Here is a 22,442-nt window from a genome sequence, read left to right as displayed (position 1 = left end):
GGGCATTTTTTCACACATGATGGGGGAGGGGGCATTTTCACACACGTTGCGGATAGAACACAGGGGAGGAGGGAATAACTATGCCCCAATCAGAACTCAAACCCGGGAAGCCCAGATCGCAGGGAAGGAGCGCTACTCCTAAGCCAAGACTCCGGCTCTAAAATCATCTGTTTTTATATTATATTGAAATTTAACATTTCATAACTAGCACAGTTTTAGTAAAATAATAATATTCATACAATAATATTCTTTACCTCATTTAGACAACTTTTTTCTATTACATTTGCCAAATATTAAAATTCTAGAAATTAGTTATTGGAATATGAATAGAGCAGACATCCTACACATATGTAAACCATATTTGCCTCAAATACTCCAGAATTTAATTAATAATACATACATTTTGAAAGTTCACAGTCGTTTTTCTACTCACTTATTTTTCTACAAAAAAAAAAAAAAAAAAAAAAAAAAAAAAAAAAAAAACTCTTTAATGTTTTTTTCGAACATGTACTGAAAACTACACCTTTCTAGGCTTAGTTAGGAGTAAGAACTCACATAAACTTTTAATTTCAGCTTTTGACAGCATGTTGTTGACTCTAATGGCACTTGTCATGGACAAACCCACTGCCTTTTTTAAGCTAAGGGTGCGTCTCTTATTTTTACTATAGCACCATCTAGGACTAAGAGTATGACTTAGCTACACACACGTCACAACCCTTTTTATGGAGAGGACTTAATTCATGCATTTCATTCACTCATCCGCAGATCGTAATTTAGACCTGAATCAAAGAACAATCACCCCTGATCCAGTACCCCCAGCGTTATTACTCTCGACATGGAAGACTTGAGCCAGCCACCACACACACGGAGAGTCTTCGGCCAGCGAGGTTCGAATTCGCAACCCAAGGGGCCCGAATCCAATGCCCTACCAACCAGGCTCTCGCGGCCTGTTTTGACAGCATGATAGCAGCATGTTGATAAAAGCTAATTTTTCCCATGAACACTCAACGTGCTCAAGAAAGCTAAATTTAATTTTCATTTTGAGTGAAATACATTGTTAGAAAATATATTTCACATATAATTTAAATTTCTATTTTCAATGAATTTTTTAAAATGCATATTAAAAAATTACAATTGAAAAGTTATATATATATATATATATATTGTTGCAAAATTTTTCTCTATACAGCAAATTACCGTCGATTAATCGTAATGGCGCAGCGCATTTAATCTCTAATAGTTCAGCAGCTTGCTTGCTGTCTCATCCTCCAAGACCTCTTATTTATCGACTCCGATTCCTCTCACACACACAACTTCTTCACTATCCACACGACGACTTCTTCGCAGATTCAGATTGCCTGTCTTTTATAGTTCCGGGAGGCGGGGCTGGAATCTTCAGACCAATCAGGGCGTAGCTGGCTGTATCTCGGGTCTTACTCGATGGATCGTGAAACTTCTCGAACTTTCCGGTTTTATCCATTTAGTCGCCAAACTCGCCAAATTCATCGCCAAGTCGCCAAATGGTCGCCAAGCTCAGCACGCACAGTACAGATCTTACAAAGGTTTTAACGGGTTTTTCCAGGATGACACAATTCGTACCGGGTATCAAAATTACAGATTTGTAACAATATATATATATATATATATATATATATATATATTACGTGTCACGTTGTTTGTCCGCGATGGACTCCTAAACTACTTAACCGATTTTAATCAAATTTGCACACCGTGTGCAGTTTGATCTAACTCAAAAGATAGGATAGTCCCTTTTTTGAATTTTTAATTAGAATTTTAATTATTAATTAAAAACTAACTTTCCCGCCAAAAAAATCTTTTCGTTTTCCCCACCGCCAAATGAGTAGTCATTTTTTTTTCCCAACAGTCATGAGGCTAGGCTTAAGATTTTTCGGCTTATTATTTGAAACGATTCTATTTATTTTCTTAATGTTTGATGCATTTAAAATTAAACATTGTTAATTAATCGATCTTTCAGATGAATTAAAATAAAACAGAATAAAGGAAATTAAAAATTTCTAATCTGCATAGCGTTACCCCAACTGGCGTAGAAAAACTCACGCATTTGCGTTACCGTAACTGGCTTTGAAAATTCACGCATGCGCATTGTGTTCTGATTGTTGACATGACAACCATTATCAACGGATGATTTAAATTATTTTTAGGTTAGTTGCATGTTTTTGTAAGTAAATTGTATTTATGTTAATTATATATTTTTTGTATACGCTTATAGTTTTAAGTACATCGTTTTTTTAGTTTTTTTAACCTGTTTTCAACCGATTATTTTAAACGATTCGTTTTATTTTCTTAGTGTTTGATGCATTTAAAATTAAACATTGTTAATTAATCGTTCTGGTCATAATGAATCTGATAATATTTTGTTGACAAATTCTTGAAATATTACATAAATTAGGAAGGATATTCTTTAGTGCCCATAAAGTTTAAACGCTCAGTGACTGTTTTCAGTAATCATATTACAAAAAAATACTTTGTTTCAGTAAAAAATATTATTATATTAATTGCAGATTAATCCTTTCCACTTTAATTTATAGTATAAATTCTATGGGAACTAACAGAAAATTAGAGAGATACATATTACGTTATGGCTGAAGGCGTTTATAATATTATGAGAGAATTATATGACTATCAAAATTTGAAGTTTTAAAATATTTTGATGAAGAAGCTATTAAAGTAGGTATTGCATAAAATATTTAATTATTAAAATTTTAACGAACATTAAGATTGGCGAACCGGCTGGTCGCCAAAGACGGCTAGTATATATATATATATATATATATATATATATATATATATATATATATATATATATATATATATATATTGAGCTGGTGTAAAAATTATTTTTGCTGTATTATTTTCGAATGTTATCGCAGAAAAAAATTTAGCTTCATTTTTAATTAATTAATATTCTAATTAAAATTTCCAAAAAAATTGCTCCGAGATACATATTTTTACTTTTCAAAGTATATATGTACTAAATTCAGTAGCTATGGATCAAACAGTATGATCTGTAGAATATCAAATCACTTATAACACCTACATTCAGCCTTATTATTCTAGTCGCCTTTGACGACTAGCTGATTCGGCAGAGATATTGATTAGTTTTAATTTCAATTAAATCGCTTACATTTAATTTCGTATCCATGATATTTTCAGACAATAATGATGTATCACTTTAATTGACTTACATACACTCCGCTCATTGTGTACATGAATATTTCTCATGGAAACCAATCCCATGACTGTTAAAAATGTAAATATGTGGTTCATCTATCTTATAGATTTCGTGGTATAATCACTTCCTTATATGTCATGTAAGCTTTACAGAATAAATAGAATAATACTTCTTTAGCTGTGAAAGAAAATCACATAATTAAATATTTGATGAAAAAATGAAAACGATTTGAATTTCTATTCAGCAATATAATCTATTGCTGGAAATTAAGTTTTTTTTTTTTTTTTTTTTTTTTTTTTTTTTAATTTCTAACATTTGAAGAAAATTAGCACGACTATAAAATTGGATCATCAAAAAGATATATATATATATTTTTAAATTTTGAAATGATAAAAAAAAAATTATTTTTCTGAAATAATATTTTTGAATGTTATCACAGAAAAACGCCGCAATTCAGCTTACTTTATAATTAAATAAAATTCTATTTAAAATTACAAAAACAAAACGCATACACACACACATTTGCACCCTCCAAGGTATACATGTGCCAAGTACAGTAACTGTTGGTCAAATGGTCCGGTTTGTGGAGCGCTAACAGATAAATACACATTCATTTTTATTATTAGAATAGATAGCTAACTTCGTTGCTAAAATCTGGCGGGAAGTTGCAGTCTCCACCAAATTATGGTGCAGTTAATAATAATAATTCTGCTGCTTCATCTTCTTGGATTCGCATGTCAATTTATGAAGATCGTAAATTATATTTCGGGTTTTAATAAATTAACTTTCTAACTTGGCTTGGGTGGCAAACAGAATCCACTTTTGTTTGCTTCAAATCGAAAGTAGTAATTATTTCATTGGATTGTGATCCCATCAAATATAAAAAAAGAGACCCCTGTTCTGATCCAGGCTGGAATCTTGACGATCTTTTACTGCAATCCTCGCTTTGGAATGAAAGCTGGAGAAGCGTAGAAATCTGATATGATTTTCGTCGTTCAAGGTGTGGTGAAAAGCTTATAAGCCAATTAACAGTTACGAAACACGGGCAGTTGCTTTTGTCTTATGATCTTGTTACTCGGCTACGAACCGCAAGGTCTCAGGTTCTATCCTCGTCAGAACAATCTTCCACATTGATGACCTTTGACGATGAACCTTCAACCTTCGTACAGTAGTTGTGGCGCCATCTACCCGCAGCAAACCAAAGTCGTCAGACTCACTTGACGCAGTAAATAAAGTCGTCAGATTCACTTGACGCAGTAAATAAAGTCGTCAGACTCACATGGCGCAACAGCAACCACTCGCCCACACACGCTCGCCATAACGCTTGGCGCTACGCAAATGGGTACAGGCGCAATAGACTCAACAGCTAATACATCACCATTCAACGGCCATATCGTTCGACTCACTGGAGGGAGAGTACTGTGGTGGTAACATCGTAAGTCAGATAACAACTTCCGGAGAAGAGTGTACACTTTTGTCTAGTGGCTTTGTTACTCGGCTATGAATCCTAACGTTGCGAGTTCGAACCTCAACTCGCACAGTACTGTGGTGAAAAATTTATAAGCCAGTTAACAGGTAAGAAACACGGGCAATTGCTTTTGTCTTGCGGTCTTGTTACTCGGCTGCGAATCACAAGGTCCCAGGTTCTATCCTCGCTCATAACAAACCGCCACCAAGGAATTCTTGCATCTTTTCTGCGATTTAAGAAACGGTTTGATAGAAAATTATTGTTACGTGAGCTTTTCCCTAACTCCTCCCGGTTTTAAAATCATTTTTGTTAAAATAAAACGAGATGAAAGATTAATATCTTTAGATGAGTGTATACACATGCTGACGATATAATCACTGCTGCTCCGGTCATAATGCTTGCTGTTACCACGATAGAAGAACAAATTTTTTGTACAACATTTACATATCCTGTAAGATAAACTGTAAACTCACGAAAATAATACAATTGCCGAAATTTTCATATATCTGGGTAAAATGTTCATTTTAATTATTGAAATATAGTATTTCCTAATTTTTTAACTCTAGTGTGTACAAAAATAAGTCATCCGTTATAAATATTTGATGTAATATTTCAATTTATAATTCGGCATCATATTTTAAGGAGCACAGACCAATCAGTGATTTGTGTACAGCGTAACGTATGGTAACGTCAATCACAGGAGTAAACTTTGCGTAATGTGCGTTTTATTTTTGTTTATTTATATAAGTTTAAGCCTAAATTTTATGAGTGGTTGCTATGGAAGATGAAGCATCAATTTTATTAGACGGCAAAACGCTAGGCAATTTACGTGTAGTTGATTTGAAACAAGAATTAGAAAAGCGCGGTTTATCTAAGAGCGGAAGTAAAAAAGATTTGGTGAAGCGCTTGAAAGTGGTAAGCCTATGTATTTGCAACAAGTTGTACCGGTGAATGTTTCACTATAAATTCAAATGTAATGTATAAAACCGAAATCATTTGTTCCGAAATTCATCCTTTTACTTTAAATAAACTTTGATCTTTCCTAATTTTCGACTTCATATATACACTCCCATATGTGTTGACCTTATAGAATAATTGTGATTGCTTATTTGTGTTAATGATTTTATTGCAATACTGTTAAAAAGTTACTTGTTTGAACAAAGAGAAAGGCAATGTTTAGCTTATTTGGCAGTTTGAAATGACTTGATATATTGTATGTATTATTATGTATGAATGTCATAAAAATTTCCTTAAGTATATTTTCTTCCCTTTAAGTATTTCCTTTTTGAGATCGTTGATGATATTTATATAAATTTTTTCTCAAAATGCATTCAAAAAATGCTTTCTTAATTGTCATCATTGCATTATTGGTAGAGAAATGTGAAAATTATCTAATGTTGCATTTTGAAATTATGTATTATCTCTGAACTTATATTTGTCTTGTTCATTTAAATATGACAATGGAATAAACTATATCTTGTTTGTTTGTTAATTTTTTTCAGTTTGTTATTGGATTAACTGTAAAATATGCTGTTTCGATAGGAATAATAACTTCACATATAAGTTGAAATAGTTATAAAAATACTAAGAATATATGTAAATTTGTACAAAATTCACATTTTAAAATATTACTGTGTTGAATAGAATATGTTAAATTAGAAATTAGGAGTACAAAAACAGTATACTCTCATATACTGCAGTTAAAAAAAATCACATGTTGTATGAATATATGCTATAAATGATCTGAAAGTACAAATAATTATCTACACTGAAGAGTGCTGTATTAAATTTGACATACTGTACAATACCTATAACATATGTTAGTTTAAGGTGCAAATTTTAAATGGATTATATCGGAGTATACATAATGATATAGTACAATTTTAGACTATAAAATTAGAAGCGGTTTTGTTTCTAATAAGTTAGAAGCTTATATATTATATTGGCTCCTGGGTTTACTTGGCAACCTTAAGATTACACCAAGTTTCACTATACATAATGCAACTATCTTGCCGATATCTCTCGGTTATTTGGCAAGTGAATCTAGAGGTCACTATATGTATACTGTTAAAAGTTTTTTAATTCTAAAATCTATTTTGATTAAAAGATTTGGTACTTACGTATTAACGCCACCACAGCTAAAGATTTGGCAGTTTTTAAGTGCCGCCAATCTTCACCTAAAATTTTTGCGACAAATCATAAAATAAAACATTTTATTTAAAATCAAAACATTGCTCTTTATTGCCCCATTAGTGCAAAAAAACGCCAAATCTGTAGCTGTGGTGACATTAATACATAAGTACCAAAGATTTAATCAGAACTGTAATTGAAAATAACAATGGTTAGAAACGAGATATCTTTAAATAGTTCCATTGGATGTTAATCTGATACTCTTGAAAGATTCAGGATTAGATCCTTTATATAGAAACAGAGCCGACCTTCTTTATAAAGGGTCTGAGTGCAAAAAACCATTTGGGGCTCTAAATTTTTAATAAAGCAAAAAGAAGAAGAAATTATAATTGCAAACATATATTTCTATTGCAGGTTTTTTTAATGCATGATTTTATCTTTATTATTACTTCGGAGAAATTAGAATTCTTTTGCAATTTCTTTTTTGAAGTTTAGTATAGCAAGTGCATTTAAGTGTTCTGCACACATACTTGACCAAAAAGAATTATTTATTAATTTTAATTTGCTGAAAGAATGCACCGCACTTGCATAATAAATCCCAACGTCAAGAAAAATTTTAACACAGTTAATATATTTAGAAATTATTCATTATACTAATTATTTTGCATGTACTGCGGTATGTATTGTGTGTTATTTACATTTACTTCATTCAAAGTCAAATCCCATTGCAAACAAATTTTCTGGATTAGGTTTTCAACTACATCTTTGTTATAAAACTTGACAAAGTTTTTGGAACATTTTTCTAATTCCTGTTTTACTAAAGTTTTCTTTTATCAGTGATTTGTTTGAAATACTTTTAAATCTATTTTCTGTCTGTACTATAGCAGTATTAATTACAGTGCTGAAAATAACATCTATCCTCAACTGGGTTTTATTTAACTTCACTTCAACTATTTTGGAATATAATCTTTTTTTTTCTCCCCCAAATTCATTTTTCCAGAAAATGTTCTGAAATATTCAAATTGTGTGCTTTCTCAGATCAGATTTACTGTACGGTCACCCTTGGCACGATTTTTTTACATTGGCGATAAATCTTTCTATATGGCAACCCCCCTCCAACCCGGCAACTAATTATAATAGGGTAATTGCATTAACCCTATTGGTCAACTGAATGTAGCCGCCATTATTTAATTTTCGTTCGACTACGTTGCACGTGTGCTTTTTTAATCTTCAGCTCCCGCGTTCTTTTCGTAAATTTTTTCTCTTTGCTGTCTCTTTTGTCTCATCTAAAACTGTGTTAAATTTTGGATTCTAATTTTATTGACTAAATTAAATCAATCGGGAACAATTTTTTTGCTTGAAATAGTTTAATCTATTTTGGCTTCTCAACGAATGTTGAATAATGTTTTAAGACTAATATGTAAATGTTTTTGTAAAATCTCCCATATTTTGTAGATGCAGAAAAAAAGCAATGTAAAAGTTGCAATATCAAAAAAAAATTACACTATATTCTGCTGGAATCAGCATCACGAATTAATAAATTAAAAGAATGTGACAGGCAAGGCACAAAAATTGCATGAAGGTTTAGAGCAATTATTCTAAATTGTACATCTCTATATTTCCCATTCAGGTTGCAACCATTGCAATATGCCTGTCCTCTACAATTCCTTCTTCTATAGTATCTAAATCAAGTTCACTTAGTCTTTTCAATGGAATTTTTGCCAGTCTTTCTCCAGTTACACCAATTACTTCAATAAACAATATAAAGAACTCTTTTATAATTAAATGCTTCTTTTCAAAATTTGCATATCTAATAATGAATGTTGTTTGTTCTTTATGGGGAATATCAGGAGTACAATCCATTTGGATACTATAGTACATGGCTGCTTTCGAATTGTCGTTTTAATTCTTGATCATGTTGGGGCCCCCACAATCCTGGGACCCGATGCACAGCATCCACCGCCCCTTACAAACGGCCGGCCCTGTGTAGAAACACAAAATTTTGTTTTGTTGCTCATTAGTTTTCCTTTTATCTTAAAAACTTACTGTAAATTATTTAGTTTAATGATTATTTTTTTTAATTTCAGATTAATTTTCTCTATTATAATTGTTTGCTTCAAAATATGAATTTTTCTCTCTGGTTAAAAAAAAAGAATTAGAATTATTAAAGCTCAGCCCATTCAGTCCTAGTGAGACTAAATGGAATCTTCATGTTCGCTATTCTTTTGTTCAGCATCTAAATTTGCCTCTTAATACAAAATGAACATCATTAAGCTCTTAACATTTTGCTCTTTTCAAATGTTTTTTTTTTTTTTTCTCTCTCCTTACCAATAAATAATTTTGCTGTTGATTTTATCTGTTGAAAATTTTAACTTTTCTTTAATCAGCAAAAAAATATTTTTAAAAATTGATTTTAACATAATTTAATTGAAGTTACTTGTGCTAATTCATTTTTATTAATTTTAATATATTATTTAAGCTGTTTTTGATAAAAATTTTAAAATTTGAGTTATTATATTTCCTGAAATATCGTGACTTTAATTAGCATCAACTGGGTCCAATGACCAGAATTCAACTCATCTTGAGCTTTGGTCTATGAATCAGCTATCAGGTCCAAAGTTAAAACATTTGTTATTGTATGATTTCGGACCCTCTTTCTTGAAAGTATTCAAAGCAATTATTCAAAGAAAGTATTTCAAGCAACAAATTCCATCCTGCAAAATAACCATAAAAATAAACTATTTTTGATGATAAACTGTTTTTCTAAAGTAGTAAGCATGGTTCTACACATTCCTAACATCAAATCTTTTAGAATTGTCCATTGACCTCATTGCATTGATGCAAAGAAGGAGAGGGGAGCAAATATATATCTAATTATCTAATATTTACTATTTTCTAAATATTTACTAAAATTGCTCGAGTTAATTAAAAAAATACCTGTGCTATGCTCTTTTGGATGTAGTTTTAGGAAACAGAAATTATAGATTTTATGATCTGGCTTTACTTATAGATGTTTCCATGAGCTGAATAATTTATGCAACATTTTCACAGAATTATTCTATTGTGGAAATTCAGGATTTAATATACTTCTTTCCTTCTTACATTTCTTGTTATGTACCTAATATTATTTTTTTTTTCTCTTTCTTTTAGCAACTTGAATTTGAAAAGCTGTGTGGAGAAAGAAAATCAGCTGCAGGTATTAATTTTATTATTACTATTAGATGCAAGAAAATTCTGTCAATACTTGTGTATTAACCACATGACATTGATGAACTTTTGGTTTAACTGTATGCCATTTGTAAAATTTTATCTTAATTATATACTTTTGACAAGGCAACTTTAAAGCTGAACTGGAAGTTTTTAGCAAACATAATTAATAGAATGAATAACATGGCATTTTTTACTTGGGTTTTCTGGGCTTTATACTTAGATTAGTGGAAAATATTTTCTCCTTTTCAAATATTTATATGCCATTTGAATAAATTTGTGATTTTGTATTTTATTCTGATTTTTGTACAAAAGAAATATATTGCTCATTGTGCATTATTTAAATTTATTGACATATGAAATAACTTATTCAAACTATTATTTAATATCCAAACTTTAATTTATATACTTTATTATTATAATGAAATGGAAAACATTGGAGATCTATTTAAAATCCTAGTAGATATTATATGTTATCTACGATCAGCATTATTTTCATTCATAAGAAAGTATGCAGTTGCTGTCATAAAAAAAGAAAGTCGATCTAATTGAGTGAATCAAAATGGACCACATAATACATACTGTGTGTTAACCACATTAACATACAATGTGTTACTTTCTGGTCATAAGCTCAGATTTTTATTGTTTGACTTTATTGTATTGCAAAAATCTGAAAGTTATGCACTTTATATTACTCCAACCTTTATATAGAAAATGCTCCAATAGTTAATAATGTGCCATAAATTCTCTGTAATTATTCAATTTTTTTCCTTCAATCTTAAATTGAGCTTAATGAGATTATGAAATCTCAAATAACCCTTTAAGATGTGGACTTTACTTTAAAAGATGACAGTGCTATCTCTCTTTTCAGTTATTGTAAAATTAGCATATGCTTTTCTTTTCATTTATTCATTAAGGTCATTATTTTTGTCTTATATGAAGGATCAATTTTTTCATCACAGATGTAGTGATACAAGGGAGCTAAAATTTTTCATAATTAGAACCATGCTAATAGTTTTGTGATAAAACAGTTGCACCAATATTTATATTAAAAGGGCAGAAAATTCCCAGATACAATATCTATCATGTGTAAGAAGAAAATTGGTCATCTTTGATGATTTTTTTAAAGTTAACCATTAATGATATGTTAGATCAACTTAGAGAATAATTATGGAGAATTTATTTTCACTATAGGTAATGAAATAATTTTATAACATTGATTTGAGGTAATTTTTAGTTGATGATTTGTGAATCTCATTCAGTAATAAAATTATTGAACTTATTGGCAAATTTTATAGATAATAGTGAAAACTATGTTCAGATCAACCAAGTAATTTTCATTATTATTTCAAAAATGTGTATATGAAAATTGTCTAATTTTGTATTATTTTTGCTACAGTTTGCAATGATAATATTTGTCATGATTTGTGTGCATGCACTATTTTGAATGTTTAATGCAGTTAAAAATTTGAAGCGTTATAACATAATAACCTATTATTCAAGTTTTTCCTCCTCATTTTATATATATAATGATACTGAAAAATAAAAATCCATCTAGTTGGTATACAGTGAAAAAGTCTGACAAGCTCAGTATGGATTACTGTTGCTATATTCTACACAAATACACATTAACAAAGTATAGTAAAAACATACACAAGAACAGCACTTGCCATAAACAATAACATACAAATGACTATTAAACAATAGCACAAAGTGGTGTTACACAAAGAGATGTTAAATAAATAAATATTACAAAACTATATAAAATTTTACGTGTCCCCCCCATGTAAGTCAGAATGAAAATAACACACCGTGCATGAGTAAAAAGAGATTTTGATTTTCCATGCCTTATGAAGGCATAGTTTAATAGTTTTATTATTTCCATTTGAAGGTTATGAAAATTACATTAGAAATTTTTAATTTCTTTATTATTTTTTAATGTAATTCAGAAATACATCTGAATAAATCTGGAAGATTGATTAATTAACAGTGCTTAGTTTTCAATGTGTAAAACATTTTTAAAAATTAATATTTTCCTTTGAAACAATAGACGAAATATTTGTTAAGCCTTGTTTCATTGGTGTGCGTGTGTGTGTAGAGGAGGGGGGACATCACCATCCCAAAAATTCTGTAGGTAGGAAAAATTGCGTAACACACTGCCCATGCATGAATAATTTTCCATTTCATCAGAGACCTTTCATTAGTGTGGAAAAAGAAAATTGGCCATCTCCATCAGCGTAGGAAAAAAAGTATAACGATTCAAGGCAGAGGAGCAAATTACTAAGGAGTAGTTTTCAGTCAATAAAAGTTTTAACCGTTTGGTTCATTTTTTATTATGGTATAGCCTTGTATAACTATAGTATTATAACTATAGCCTTAGTGCTTCATTACATATATATTCAAAACTTAATAAAATCTGTCCAGTAACTTTTTAATTTATAGAGGGCACGCACAAACAAACATGGTCTTTTATATATATAAAGTTATAATTTTTTGTCTAGTCATCCATTCATTTATAATTGTAATCATATAATACTATATGCTTAAGATTGTATGTGCTCTATCTAGTCTATCATCTATTTTAATGTGAATTGTATTGAATATTATTTTGATACTCGGTTATTTTTATTAATGATATGAAATTTTTTTTAATCTTTTCTGTTTTCTTTCAGATTGTGACTTAAAGTTAGATGTAAGTATGACTATTAATAATTACTTATTTGTTATCAGTACATTTTCACATACTTCATTCATGAAATTTTTTTTATCATTAAAATTTTGTAATATTTAAACATTTTCTTACTTCTATATATTTGATGAAAATCATAATAATTATTGTCTTATATATGTCAAAGAATTAGTCTAACTGTTAGTGATTTTCTGTATCATAAAAAGTTTAAAGAAAGCTGATTGAAGTTAAGAATCTATTTACTCTGAGTAAAGATAATCAATGCCTTTTTCATTGCTTTATAACTATATTATGTTTGTTCAGTTTCCTTCATTTCAAATATGAATTATTTCAGTTGGATGCTGATACAGAGCAAAATGAATTTGTGCAACAATATTTAGCTCAACAGCAAAAGATATATGCTGAACAAAAGGAGGCAAAACGACGTATTGAGCTTGAAGGTAATTTTCCATTTTTGTATGTTTTTATCAAATTCACTATGTTTTTGATGTTACATTTTTTGGTCTTTATTACTTGAATATATTTGTGATATACTAATATTACCTTTTACAATAATTAAATTTTACTGTTGCTTGATATTATAAAAAATTGTGATACTTGTTTGTTGATTAAACCATCAAAAATTTAAAATATTACCAACTGAAGTTGCCTCTGTAATTGATTGCTAATACATGCAACCATTTTAGCACATTGTGCAAAATAGTGTTTGGCATAATAAGAAAGCCATAAATGTTAAAAAATATCAAATTACTTAGTCTCAATCATTTTAACTAACTATAATGTTAAATTATGAAGTTTTTTGTTTCCTCTGTGTTATATCAGCATTCTATTCTTAATGTACTTGTGGCATTAAAAAAAACTATATGTTATTTGAATTCTTGGGGAAACTTCCCTTTTTGTAGCCGCATTAGAACTATTTTTTTATGTTGCTTGTCGGATTCATTTTCATTTAGATGATGGGGGCAATAGTTTTTTTTGGTATTCTTTTTTGTAAATTTGCATACCCGTGTGAGAATATTTAATCCTGATAAATTTAAAGTGCACAGCCCTTTGTACTTTATGAGTCTTTGAAGGAATCACATCTGGATTCAGTAACTTTCTAATTCCTAAAATACTAGGTCACCATGGCCCTCTATAAGATTACTAGGGCATTCATATTAAAATTTAAGCAAGCTTTCTTTCTAATGATGGAAAAATTGTGGTCTATTTTCCACAACATGCTTAAAGAAAATAGTTACTGGTATAAATATGTGACTTGGCAGTTATTTTTATTTGTCAGGTTTTGCATGTTTGTGGAAACCAATTTTACCCTATTACTCTTGGTCTTGCCTTTTTGTAAATATTGCATCATTTAAACATGTCTGAATTGAATTGATTGCTAAAAAAAGAAAGAAAGCTTCTGAAATGCTTGAATATTTAATGAATATCCTTCCATCTAATTACTTTTACAAGTGCAAAAGATTATAATTATGCTGGAAATTTTCTATTTTATAGAATGGATACAATAGATCATGTTTTCAACATTTAAATAAGAAATCTCAAGCAAAAAATCACAATATTAATTGCCACTTCTGAAATTTCACAAAACTTAATACATATATAAATCATCAACTATATATGTAGGATGCATCCAGATAGTAAAATACATCCTACTAGTAAAACACAATTTAACTTAAATCAGGCATGCAAGGATTTTAAGTGGTTCCAAAGAAAAGATTCAAGTAACAAGGAAACTTAATGATGAAACAAAAATATTCATTTACGCAGAAGTAATAAATTTTACTAGGTGAATCAATATATTTACAAATACAAGTATTTAGGATGTGGTTTGATTACATTATATTATTTAAAAGGAACTGAGCAACTATTCTAATGGAAGATTTAGGATGTGGTTTGGTTACATTATATTATTTAAAAGGAACTGAGCAACTATTCTAATGGAAGGTACCCTTAAGGTTTAAAAAGCTTTTAAAATAATCTTTTATGACAGGCATATAATAAAATTTCATCCTCTTGTAAGAGTAGAAAGTTAGGGAGTGAAAAACAAAGAGAAAAATTCTTATCATGATAGTTGTCAGTGAACAGGAGGAAAAAAATGGCATATTCATCTAATAAAAGGTTAGTAAGGAATCTGCTGCATTTGCACATGTATCAGTAGTTTTATTATAATTTGCATACAGAAAGGATTGGAAGTGGAATCTTTTATATTAAGGAGGTTGTACTGCTTGACTGGGCTTTGCAAATCTTTATATATATATATATATATATATAAAGATGAATGTATAGCTCATATGGTTTTTTTTTTTTTTATTAATCTGCAGTTTTTCTCTGATCTTGTGTAATTTTTTTAATTAATTAATTTTTAAGAGATTAAGAAAGTTTCATGATGTTTCTACACACATTATGCTATACAACAAAATCCTGCTGATGATGAAATTTGATTATTTGACTGTTTATTTAGTCAATTACAAAGTTAGATTGATTAGATTGTCAGTTAGTTTTGGTATTTATAAAGATCTCAGACTTGTCAAAAGTAATTTGGAATCAAAATTTTCCATTTATTATTCACAAATTATTTATAAATGTTATTTATTTTTAGAAACCTTAAAGAGCACTGAGGAAAAAGAGATTTGTGATTCCACTAAAAGTGACGAAGATGCCACTGTTGATGATGATGATGATCAGACAGAGCCAGATGAACCTGAAGAGGAGGATTCTAGGACTGCTGTCACCAGAAACAAGATGGGAAGGGAGGCTAGAACTGACAATGTCAAGCCTGAGGTTGAGATAGCTAGCTCAGAAGTTCAAGATGATGTTGATCAGAGCACTTCTGAACCTGCTAAAATAAAAACAGAAAATTCAGAAGTTCAAGATGATTCTGAGTTGCAAACTTCAAAAATAGAAAGAGAAAATTCAGAAGTTCAAGATGATTCTGAGTTGGAAACTTCGAAAATAGAAACAAAAAATTCTGAAATTCGAGATGATTCTGAGCCGAAAACTTCTGTGCCTTCACAAGTGGAAAGAGAAATCCAAAATGATTCTGATCAAAATATTTCTGAATTTTTAAAAGTAGAAGCAGAAAGCACAGAATTCCAAATTAATACTGATCTGAAAATTTCTCAGCCTTCAAAGGTAGAACCAGCATGTTCAGATAATGTTAATAAGGGAACTTTTCTATTTGCAAAGGCAGAAGTAGCAAATTCCGGTGATATTATTGAGAAAACTTCTCAGCCTTCAAAGGCGGAAGTAGCAAGCTCAGATGATGTTGATGAGGAAACTTCTCAGCCTTCAAAGGTGGAAGTAGCAAGCTCAGATGATGTTGGTGAGGAAACTTCTCAGCCTTCAAAGGTGGAAGTAGCAAGCTCAGATGATGTTGATGAGGAAACTTCTCAGCCTTCAAAGGTGGAAGTAGCAAGCTCAGATGATGTTGATGAGGAAACTTCTCAGCCTTCAAAGGTAGAAGTAAGATTATGCTCAGATGATGTTGATGAGGAAACTACACAGCCTTCAAAGGTAGAAGTAGCAAGCTCAGGTGATGTTGATCAGGAAACTACACAGCCTTCAAAGGTAGAAGTAGCAAGCTCAAATGATGTTGATGAGGAAACTACACAGCCTTCAAAGGTAGAAGTAGCAAGCTCAGATGATGTTGATAAGGAAACTACCCAACCTTCGAAGGTAGAAGTAGCAAGCTCAGATGATGTTGATAAGGAAACTACCCAACCTTCAAAGGTAGAAGTAAGATTATGCTCAGATGATGTTGATGAGGAAACTACACAGCCTTCAAAGGCAGAAGTAGCGAACTCTAATGTGCAATATGATACCAATGTTCTTGAAACTTCTCAGGCTTCGAATACTATACCATTTTCAGAAGAAGAGCTTGTCACAGATATTCCAACTATCAACAAAGAGGACAGTCAAAACCAAATAACTTCATCTAATCATGTACTTGTGGATTCCAGGTATATGAATCTCTTTAGTAATATTATTTTCGTAGATAGCAGATTCATTTCATAATGATGTATCTTTTAATAGCTAGTCTAATATGCCAGATTCTATACATGGAAATTATATATCTGTGAGATATATCTGTGACATTGTATTTCAAAATTCCATTAATTATCCAATTTTACCATTGGTGTCATCATTCTTCAGTCTTGTTTTTATTCTGATCACTCTATTTGCTATTTTATTAATGCCCCTAATTGTTCAATTCTGCATTTTATTTTAACAAGCTGCAAAATTAAATATAAATTTGTAGAGAAATATTTAAAAATAAATATTTGTATGGATTGTTTTCTATATTACCCAATACAGTTGATGATATCACTATCATTTTATGCATAAAACATTTAAATTAACTAAGCATTCATTTAAAATATTTCTCTGCATAAATTGAATATATATATATACATAAATTGAATATATATATGTGTGTGTGTGTGTGTAATGATATTTTAAACTCTTAATTTCAATTTAATTAATTTCCAAGCTTTTATCTTAATTTAGCCCATAGTAACTTTATTCTAAAATATTCTCTTATTTCGTAATCCAATTCCACTCTCTCTACTTAATTAATTCAAGAGAAGCTTTGTTAAACTGCTGAATCAGCTAAAACTAACTTTCCCACACTCCGCGTGAAGAGATAAAATACCGCTGATCAAGTAAATTCTTTTTTAAAATCTCTCTGTGTTTCCCCTACCTTGTCCACGCGTATACCAAAAATCCCTATCAAAATCTCATAATACATTAACACTGTAAAGAAATATTTTCCCTATCAAAATCATAGGTTATATAAGACCAGGGATAAAATGTCCAAAAGCTTTTCCCTCATTAATTTCTGTGTGCTCATCGCTTGTACATATGCCTGCTTCTTCAAAATGAAATAAAATGACGTCACACGGAGTGCAGGAAAGTTAGTTTTAGCTGATTCAGCAGTTTAACAAAGCTTCTCTTGAATTAATTAAATATAGACAGTGGAATTGGATCACGAAATAAGAGAATATTTTAGAATAATGTTACTATGGGCTAAATTAAGATAAAAGCTTGGAAATTAATTAAATTGAAATTAAGAGTTTAAAATATCATTATATATATATATATATATATATATATATAATAAATCAAGTATAAAAAGGGAAAGGCTAAGTTGAGTTCTGAGAATTTATCTCATTTGATTAAGGGGGGTGATTCTATTAAACTATTTTAAATTGAATTTAAGGAGTGAAGCTTCATTTCAGATCTTTTTAAATTTAAATTCTGAAAGAAATGTATGGAATTAATCAGACAGGATTTTTTTTCTAATGACCATGTGGCAGAATTTTCGATTTCGTTGTTGGAAGTCAAGTGCAGAAGTTTGAATTTTGACAAATTACCATGTGTTTCCATGAATCTGATGAACGTTCAGTTTATTGAGTTACCATGAACCATATCCATTTAACTATAGTTAAAAATTTCATCTTTTTCTTAATATGACTTCAGACCAGGTTGTTAAGCATACCAGTATTAAAGATTTGGTTTCATCTGTGTGTATATATATATTCTTAGGAGAGTAATAGAATAGAATTTCTTACTTAAAGATGTTTTCCTAGTACGTTATTGTTTTTGAGAAATGAAAAATTTTATTATGAAATTTTGCATTAATTGGAAATAAAGTTTCTGTGCTCGCATTTTTTCCACAACTTTATAAATTTGAAATGAATTAATAAAATTAATTGATCTTATTTATTTATAAATAATTTCTGTTTTAGCATTGAAATTAGCAAGAATCTGGAAGCCATTGATAATATAGCCAACCAAAAAACTTCATCTGAAATCACTGAAAATGCATGCATTAGCTCTAGGTATACACTCTTTTTTTTTTTTTTTTTTTTTTTTTAAATCATTTAAAGCAAGAAGTCTTTTGAAATTTATTTTAAATCGTGTTCTTTAGCGTTTAAGTACTATGTTTAAAAAGCTATAACTATTTAGTTAATTTTAGATCCTATAAATGATATGATGTGAATATTTCTTGTGAAAGGATTAGAATTTTATAACAAAATAATTATTTATCTACTAAATTTATTAACATGTGATTTGCGAATAGGTATGTTTGCACAGATTTTTATGTATATTATTCTAACTGGAAATGTAATTTTTAAAGGCTGTGTGTGCATGCATGTGTGTGTGAATTGTATGAAAGTTTTTACTGTTAGTAGCAGCTTTAAAAAAAAGATAAGAATTGTGTCAATCTTAATATTTAACAAGGTTTAAAACATTTTCTAATGAAATATTAGGTCCTTTAAAATTTTACCTACTGCCATTTTGCAAATCTAGATTGAATTCTGTCTAAGGGAAGTTTAAACCAAATGCATTGAAATATTACATTACTTATTGTCATTTCTGAAAACATTTTTTAAATTTTACTTTGAGTAATAAAATTAAAGAGTATTTTATGCATTAACCACAATATGAATGACAAACATAGTCAGTTGATTAACATAACATCTTTGGTGGGTTTTTTTAAATTAATTACTGGCATGCAATTAATTACTTTTAAATTAATTACTTTCTATACGAGTAATGAAGATGGATATGCGTATTGGCATTTTGTGAGCTAGATCATTAGAAATTATTAAGCTAGATTTGACATGTTTACCTTAAAAGGTAAAAATGTGCAATTCAAAGCAAATTTTAAAAAATTTTAATTAGAATTTTAATCAATCTGAATTTTGGCAGTTTTCCTTAATGAGTTCCAAAAAATTTGTGCAAAAAAAGAAGTTTAAACTGTTTTAAAATTTAAAAAGATTATAATTTTAATAATATCAATTTTTTTATAAATTTTGACAGTGCTTTTGTAATTTTTTGCATAATTTCTAACAGTATATGACTTAGTTGCCCCAAAATTCAAATCATTTTCATTGTTTCTTCAAATTGTAAAAATTGAAGATGGTGGAAACTAGAAAAAAGTAAAGAGACTGTGATTTTATTTCATTGTTGAAAACTAAAGAAAGATTCTGTTTAAATCTATGTAGTTTACAAAATGAATTAAAAAAATAGAGTTGCTGTATTGCAAAATTTGGAAGGCAGATAAATTGCACATTTATGTTTTTAATAACATTATGATGTTATGAGACTAGTCTCTAAAGAAAATATTTGTGTGAGAATGTCTGAAAAACAATTAAAATATCTCGATTTCAGTATTTGATAATTTGTGGAAGTTATATTGAACAATTTAACTGGAATTAAATGTAACCTATATCCACTGCAAATCAGCTGGTCACAAAAGGTTACTGGCAACAGATAAATAGATAAACAGGTTTTTGTGCATTCTCTTATTTGTTATTGTTTTACATCATTATTCTTTTGAACATGCTTCTGCCATTTATCAAATACTTGAGAAAGTATAAAAAATTATGTGTTTTTGTTGGAGTGAATTGAGTCTATTTTGTTGTATTATTCTTGATAAATAGCAAATAAACAATTATAAATATTTTAAATTAATTAATATACATTTTCTTGTAGAACTGAAAACACCGAAATCAACAATATCATTGACCATCAGACAGAAGAGTCATCAACATCTGAAATCATTCAGGAGAAGCATGTTGAATCTAGGTATTTTTGTTAATTTAAAATTTGCAATATTTACGAAGCATTAACTGCATGAGAATAGTCATGTTTGATTACTATCTACATGTAACACCCTGATATCATTTGAAAAAATTATTTTATAATTAAATTGTATGTAGTGGGGGATTGGTTAACAAATAGTTTGAGTCTCAAAGAAATTAAACTTGCTTCCTTTTGATTTATATACATTTGGTGTTGATATTTATTGTATTTCCTTTAATTGTTGATGCAATTCCTGTGAAACCTCATTTAACAAGGATAATTCATTCCTGAATTTTGCTCATAATGCAAAAAACTTTTGATGTAAAATAGGCAATGTATTCCCTGCCAAAAAAAGTATTCAAGCAAATTTATAATAATTATTTATATTGCATGTTTTTTGTACGAAAGTTGTCTAAAGATACTTGCCTTTGACTAAATTTTAATGTTTGGTGAAAATGAGACACAACATTATAATTTAAATGAATTTGTAGTGTGCGTAGGTACTGCCTAATTAGCACAATTTTTCTCAATGTGCAATGCATTAATTTTCTATGCTTTCAGCATCTTTCTCATTCCATTGGAGATTTTTATTCTACTGAAACTGTTATTTCCTCCTCTTCTGACCTACACTGCAACTTTTTGCTGTGACATAGAATGCAGCTCCATAAGTTTTTTTATAGTTCTTCCACTATCTTATTGATGTCATTGCTATACATCTATGCCATAATCTTGATCAAAGGCATAATCTCATCAATTGAGGTTGCATTTTCACTTGATGAAACTTGTAACTTCATTTGACAGTGATATTTTCTTAAAGCATTTTCCGTCCAGAAATAAGTTTTCCTTCAAATAAATACTCAACACAAACAACCTGAGATACAAGCCAATCCTGCATGTGACGTCACAATGTGTACTTGTCAGTTGTGTGAAAAATGCTGCTACTTAAGAATATAATTTTCTACATTTTGTTTTGCTCGTTATACAAATCACTCGTTTTGAAAAGTGCTCAGTCAGTGAAGTATGAGTGTATTCTTTTTACTGATCATCCGCTATACTTCAAACAAATCTCAGATTAATTTATGTAAAAATATTGTTGCTTTAAAAAAATCAATGAAGAAATTTTTAAATTGTACATATTATTAAGCTTTACTTTTAATTTTCTTCCAATTAGATGTAAAAAATAGCAAATATTTCTCTCTGGTTTAGTAAAATTAATGAAAACTGTGTTGCTATGAATACTTTTTAGTAGACTGTTCTCTTATGATAAATTTTAACATTTTTGATTGCAGTATGTATTCTGAATACTATCTTTAAAAAAAAATGAAAGTGCTTGTTATGCAAAAAAAAAGTTTGAAAGATAGTATCCGAATTTAAGGAAAAATTACTTAATTTAATAAACTTTAAATACAACTTTTAAGATTAGCAGAATGTATCTGAAATATTTGTTTTGATAAATGCTGGGTAATCTTTACATACAAATATATTTCTGTTTAATCCCTTCAGTTCTTGTGGTAGCTGTTGCTATCACCAAAATATTCTGAGTTTTATACTTAAATTCATATTGCACTTACATGTAACTAGATAACAAGATATGAATACAAATGGATAATGAATGAAAATTTTTAATTATTTTGTATAAAATTAATTAATCTCAAGTAAATGGGTTATTTTAAAATTGACATTTAAAAAAAATTCAATACTAAATTTTTTAATTTAAAAAAATATATAATTTGGATTGGAAAGAGTTAAGAGTTCTGTATTTTTTTAGCATTGAAAATACTCAAAACGCATCTCATCTGGATGAATTATCTGTAGAGACACATACTGATTCCAGGTAAGATTTCTAGATTTTCACAAATGCAAATGTGCTAATGGTAGTAAAGGCAGTTAATATATATGAATAATCAATCAATTAAACGTTTAACTTTAATTTTCTTTAAATAGAAATCTCGGAACAGAAAATTTGCTTTTTATTTTGCATTTGATTATGAAATATTGTTATGATAGAAAATATTGATCCAAATTACTACTGCAACCTGATTAATTAATAGAATTTTCAATTCTTTTTTTTTTTTTTTTTTTTTGTCTATACAACTTTTATTAGTTTTTAAATTTTATTTCTGTTTTGTTTTATATAATTTTCT

At 29.2% G+C, this 22,442-nt stretch overlaps 1 protein-coding gene across 2 annotated transcripts in view; it reads left to right on the top strand.

Moving 5' to 3' along the window:
• The first annotated feature begins 5,345 nt into the window (after positions 1-5,345).
• The window catches only part of LOC129991458 (apoptotic chromatin condensation inducer in the nucleus-like), a 55,201-nt gene continuing 38,104 nt past the window's right edge, over positions 5,346-22,442 (top strand). For both annotated transcript variants that reach the window (XR_008785839.1, XM_056098233.1), the window contains exons 1-8: positions 5,346-5,597; positions 9,963-10,008; positions 12,692-12,711; positions 13,043-13,148; positions 15,308-16,667; positions 18,456-18,548; positions 20,209-20,301; positions 22,067-22,132. Coding sequence is in view for 1 of the 2 variants with exons in the window: in XM_056098233.1 (XP_055954208.1) it covers positions 5,460-5,597; positions 9,963-10,008; positions 12,692-12,711; positions 13,043-13,148; positions 15,308-16,667; positions 18,456-18,548; positions 20,209-20,301; positions 22,067-22,132 (1,922 nt within the window). In the remaining variant the exon portion in view is untranslated. The remainder of the gene's footprint in view (positions 5,598-9,962; positions 10,009-12,691; positions 12,712-13,042; positions 13,149-15,307; positions 16,668-18,455; positions 18,549-20,208; positions 20,302-22,066; positions 22,133-22,442) is intronic.

The sequence above is a fragment of the Argiope bruennichi genome, chromosome 2 (genome assembly GCF_947563725.1).
Source record: "Argiope bruennichi chromosome 2, qqArgBrue1.1, whole genome shotgun sequence".
NCBI lineage: Eukaryota > Metazoa > Arthropoda > Arachnida > Araneae > Araneidae > Argiope > Argiope bruennichi.
This window is presented reverse-complemented; position numbering and strand designations above follow the sequence as displayed.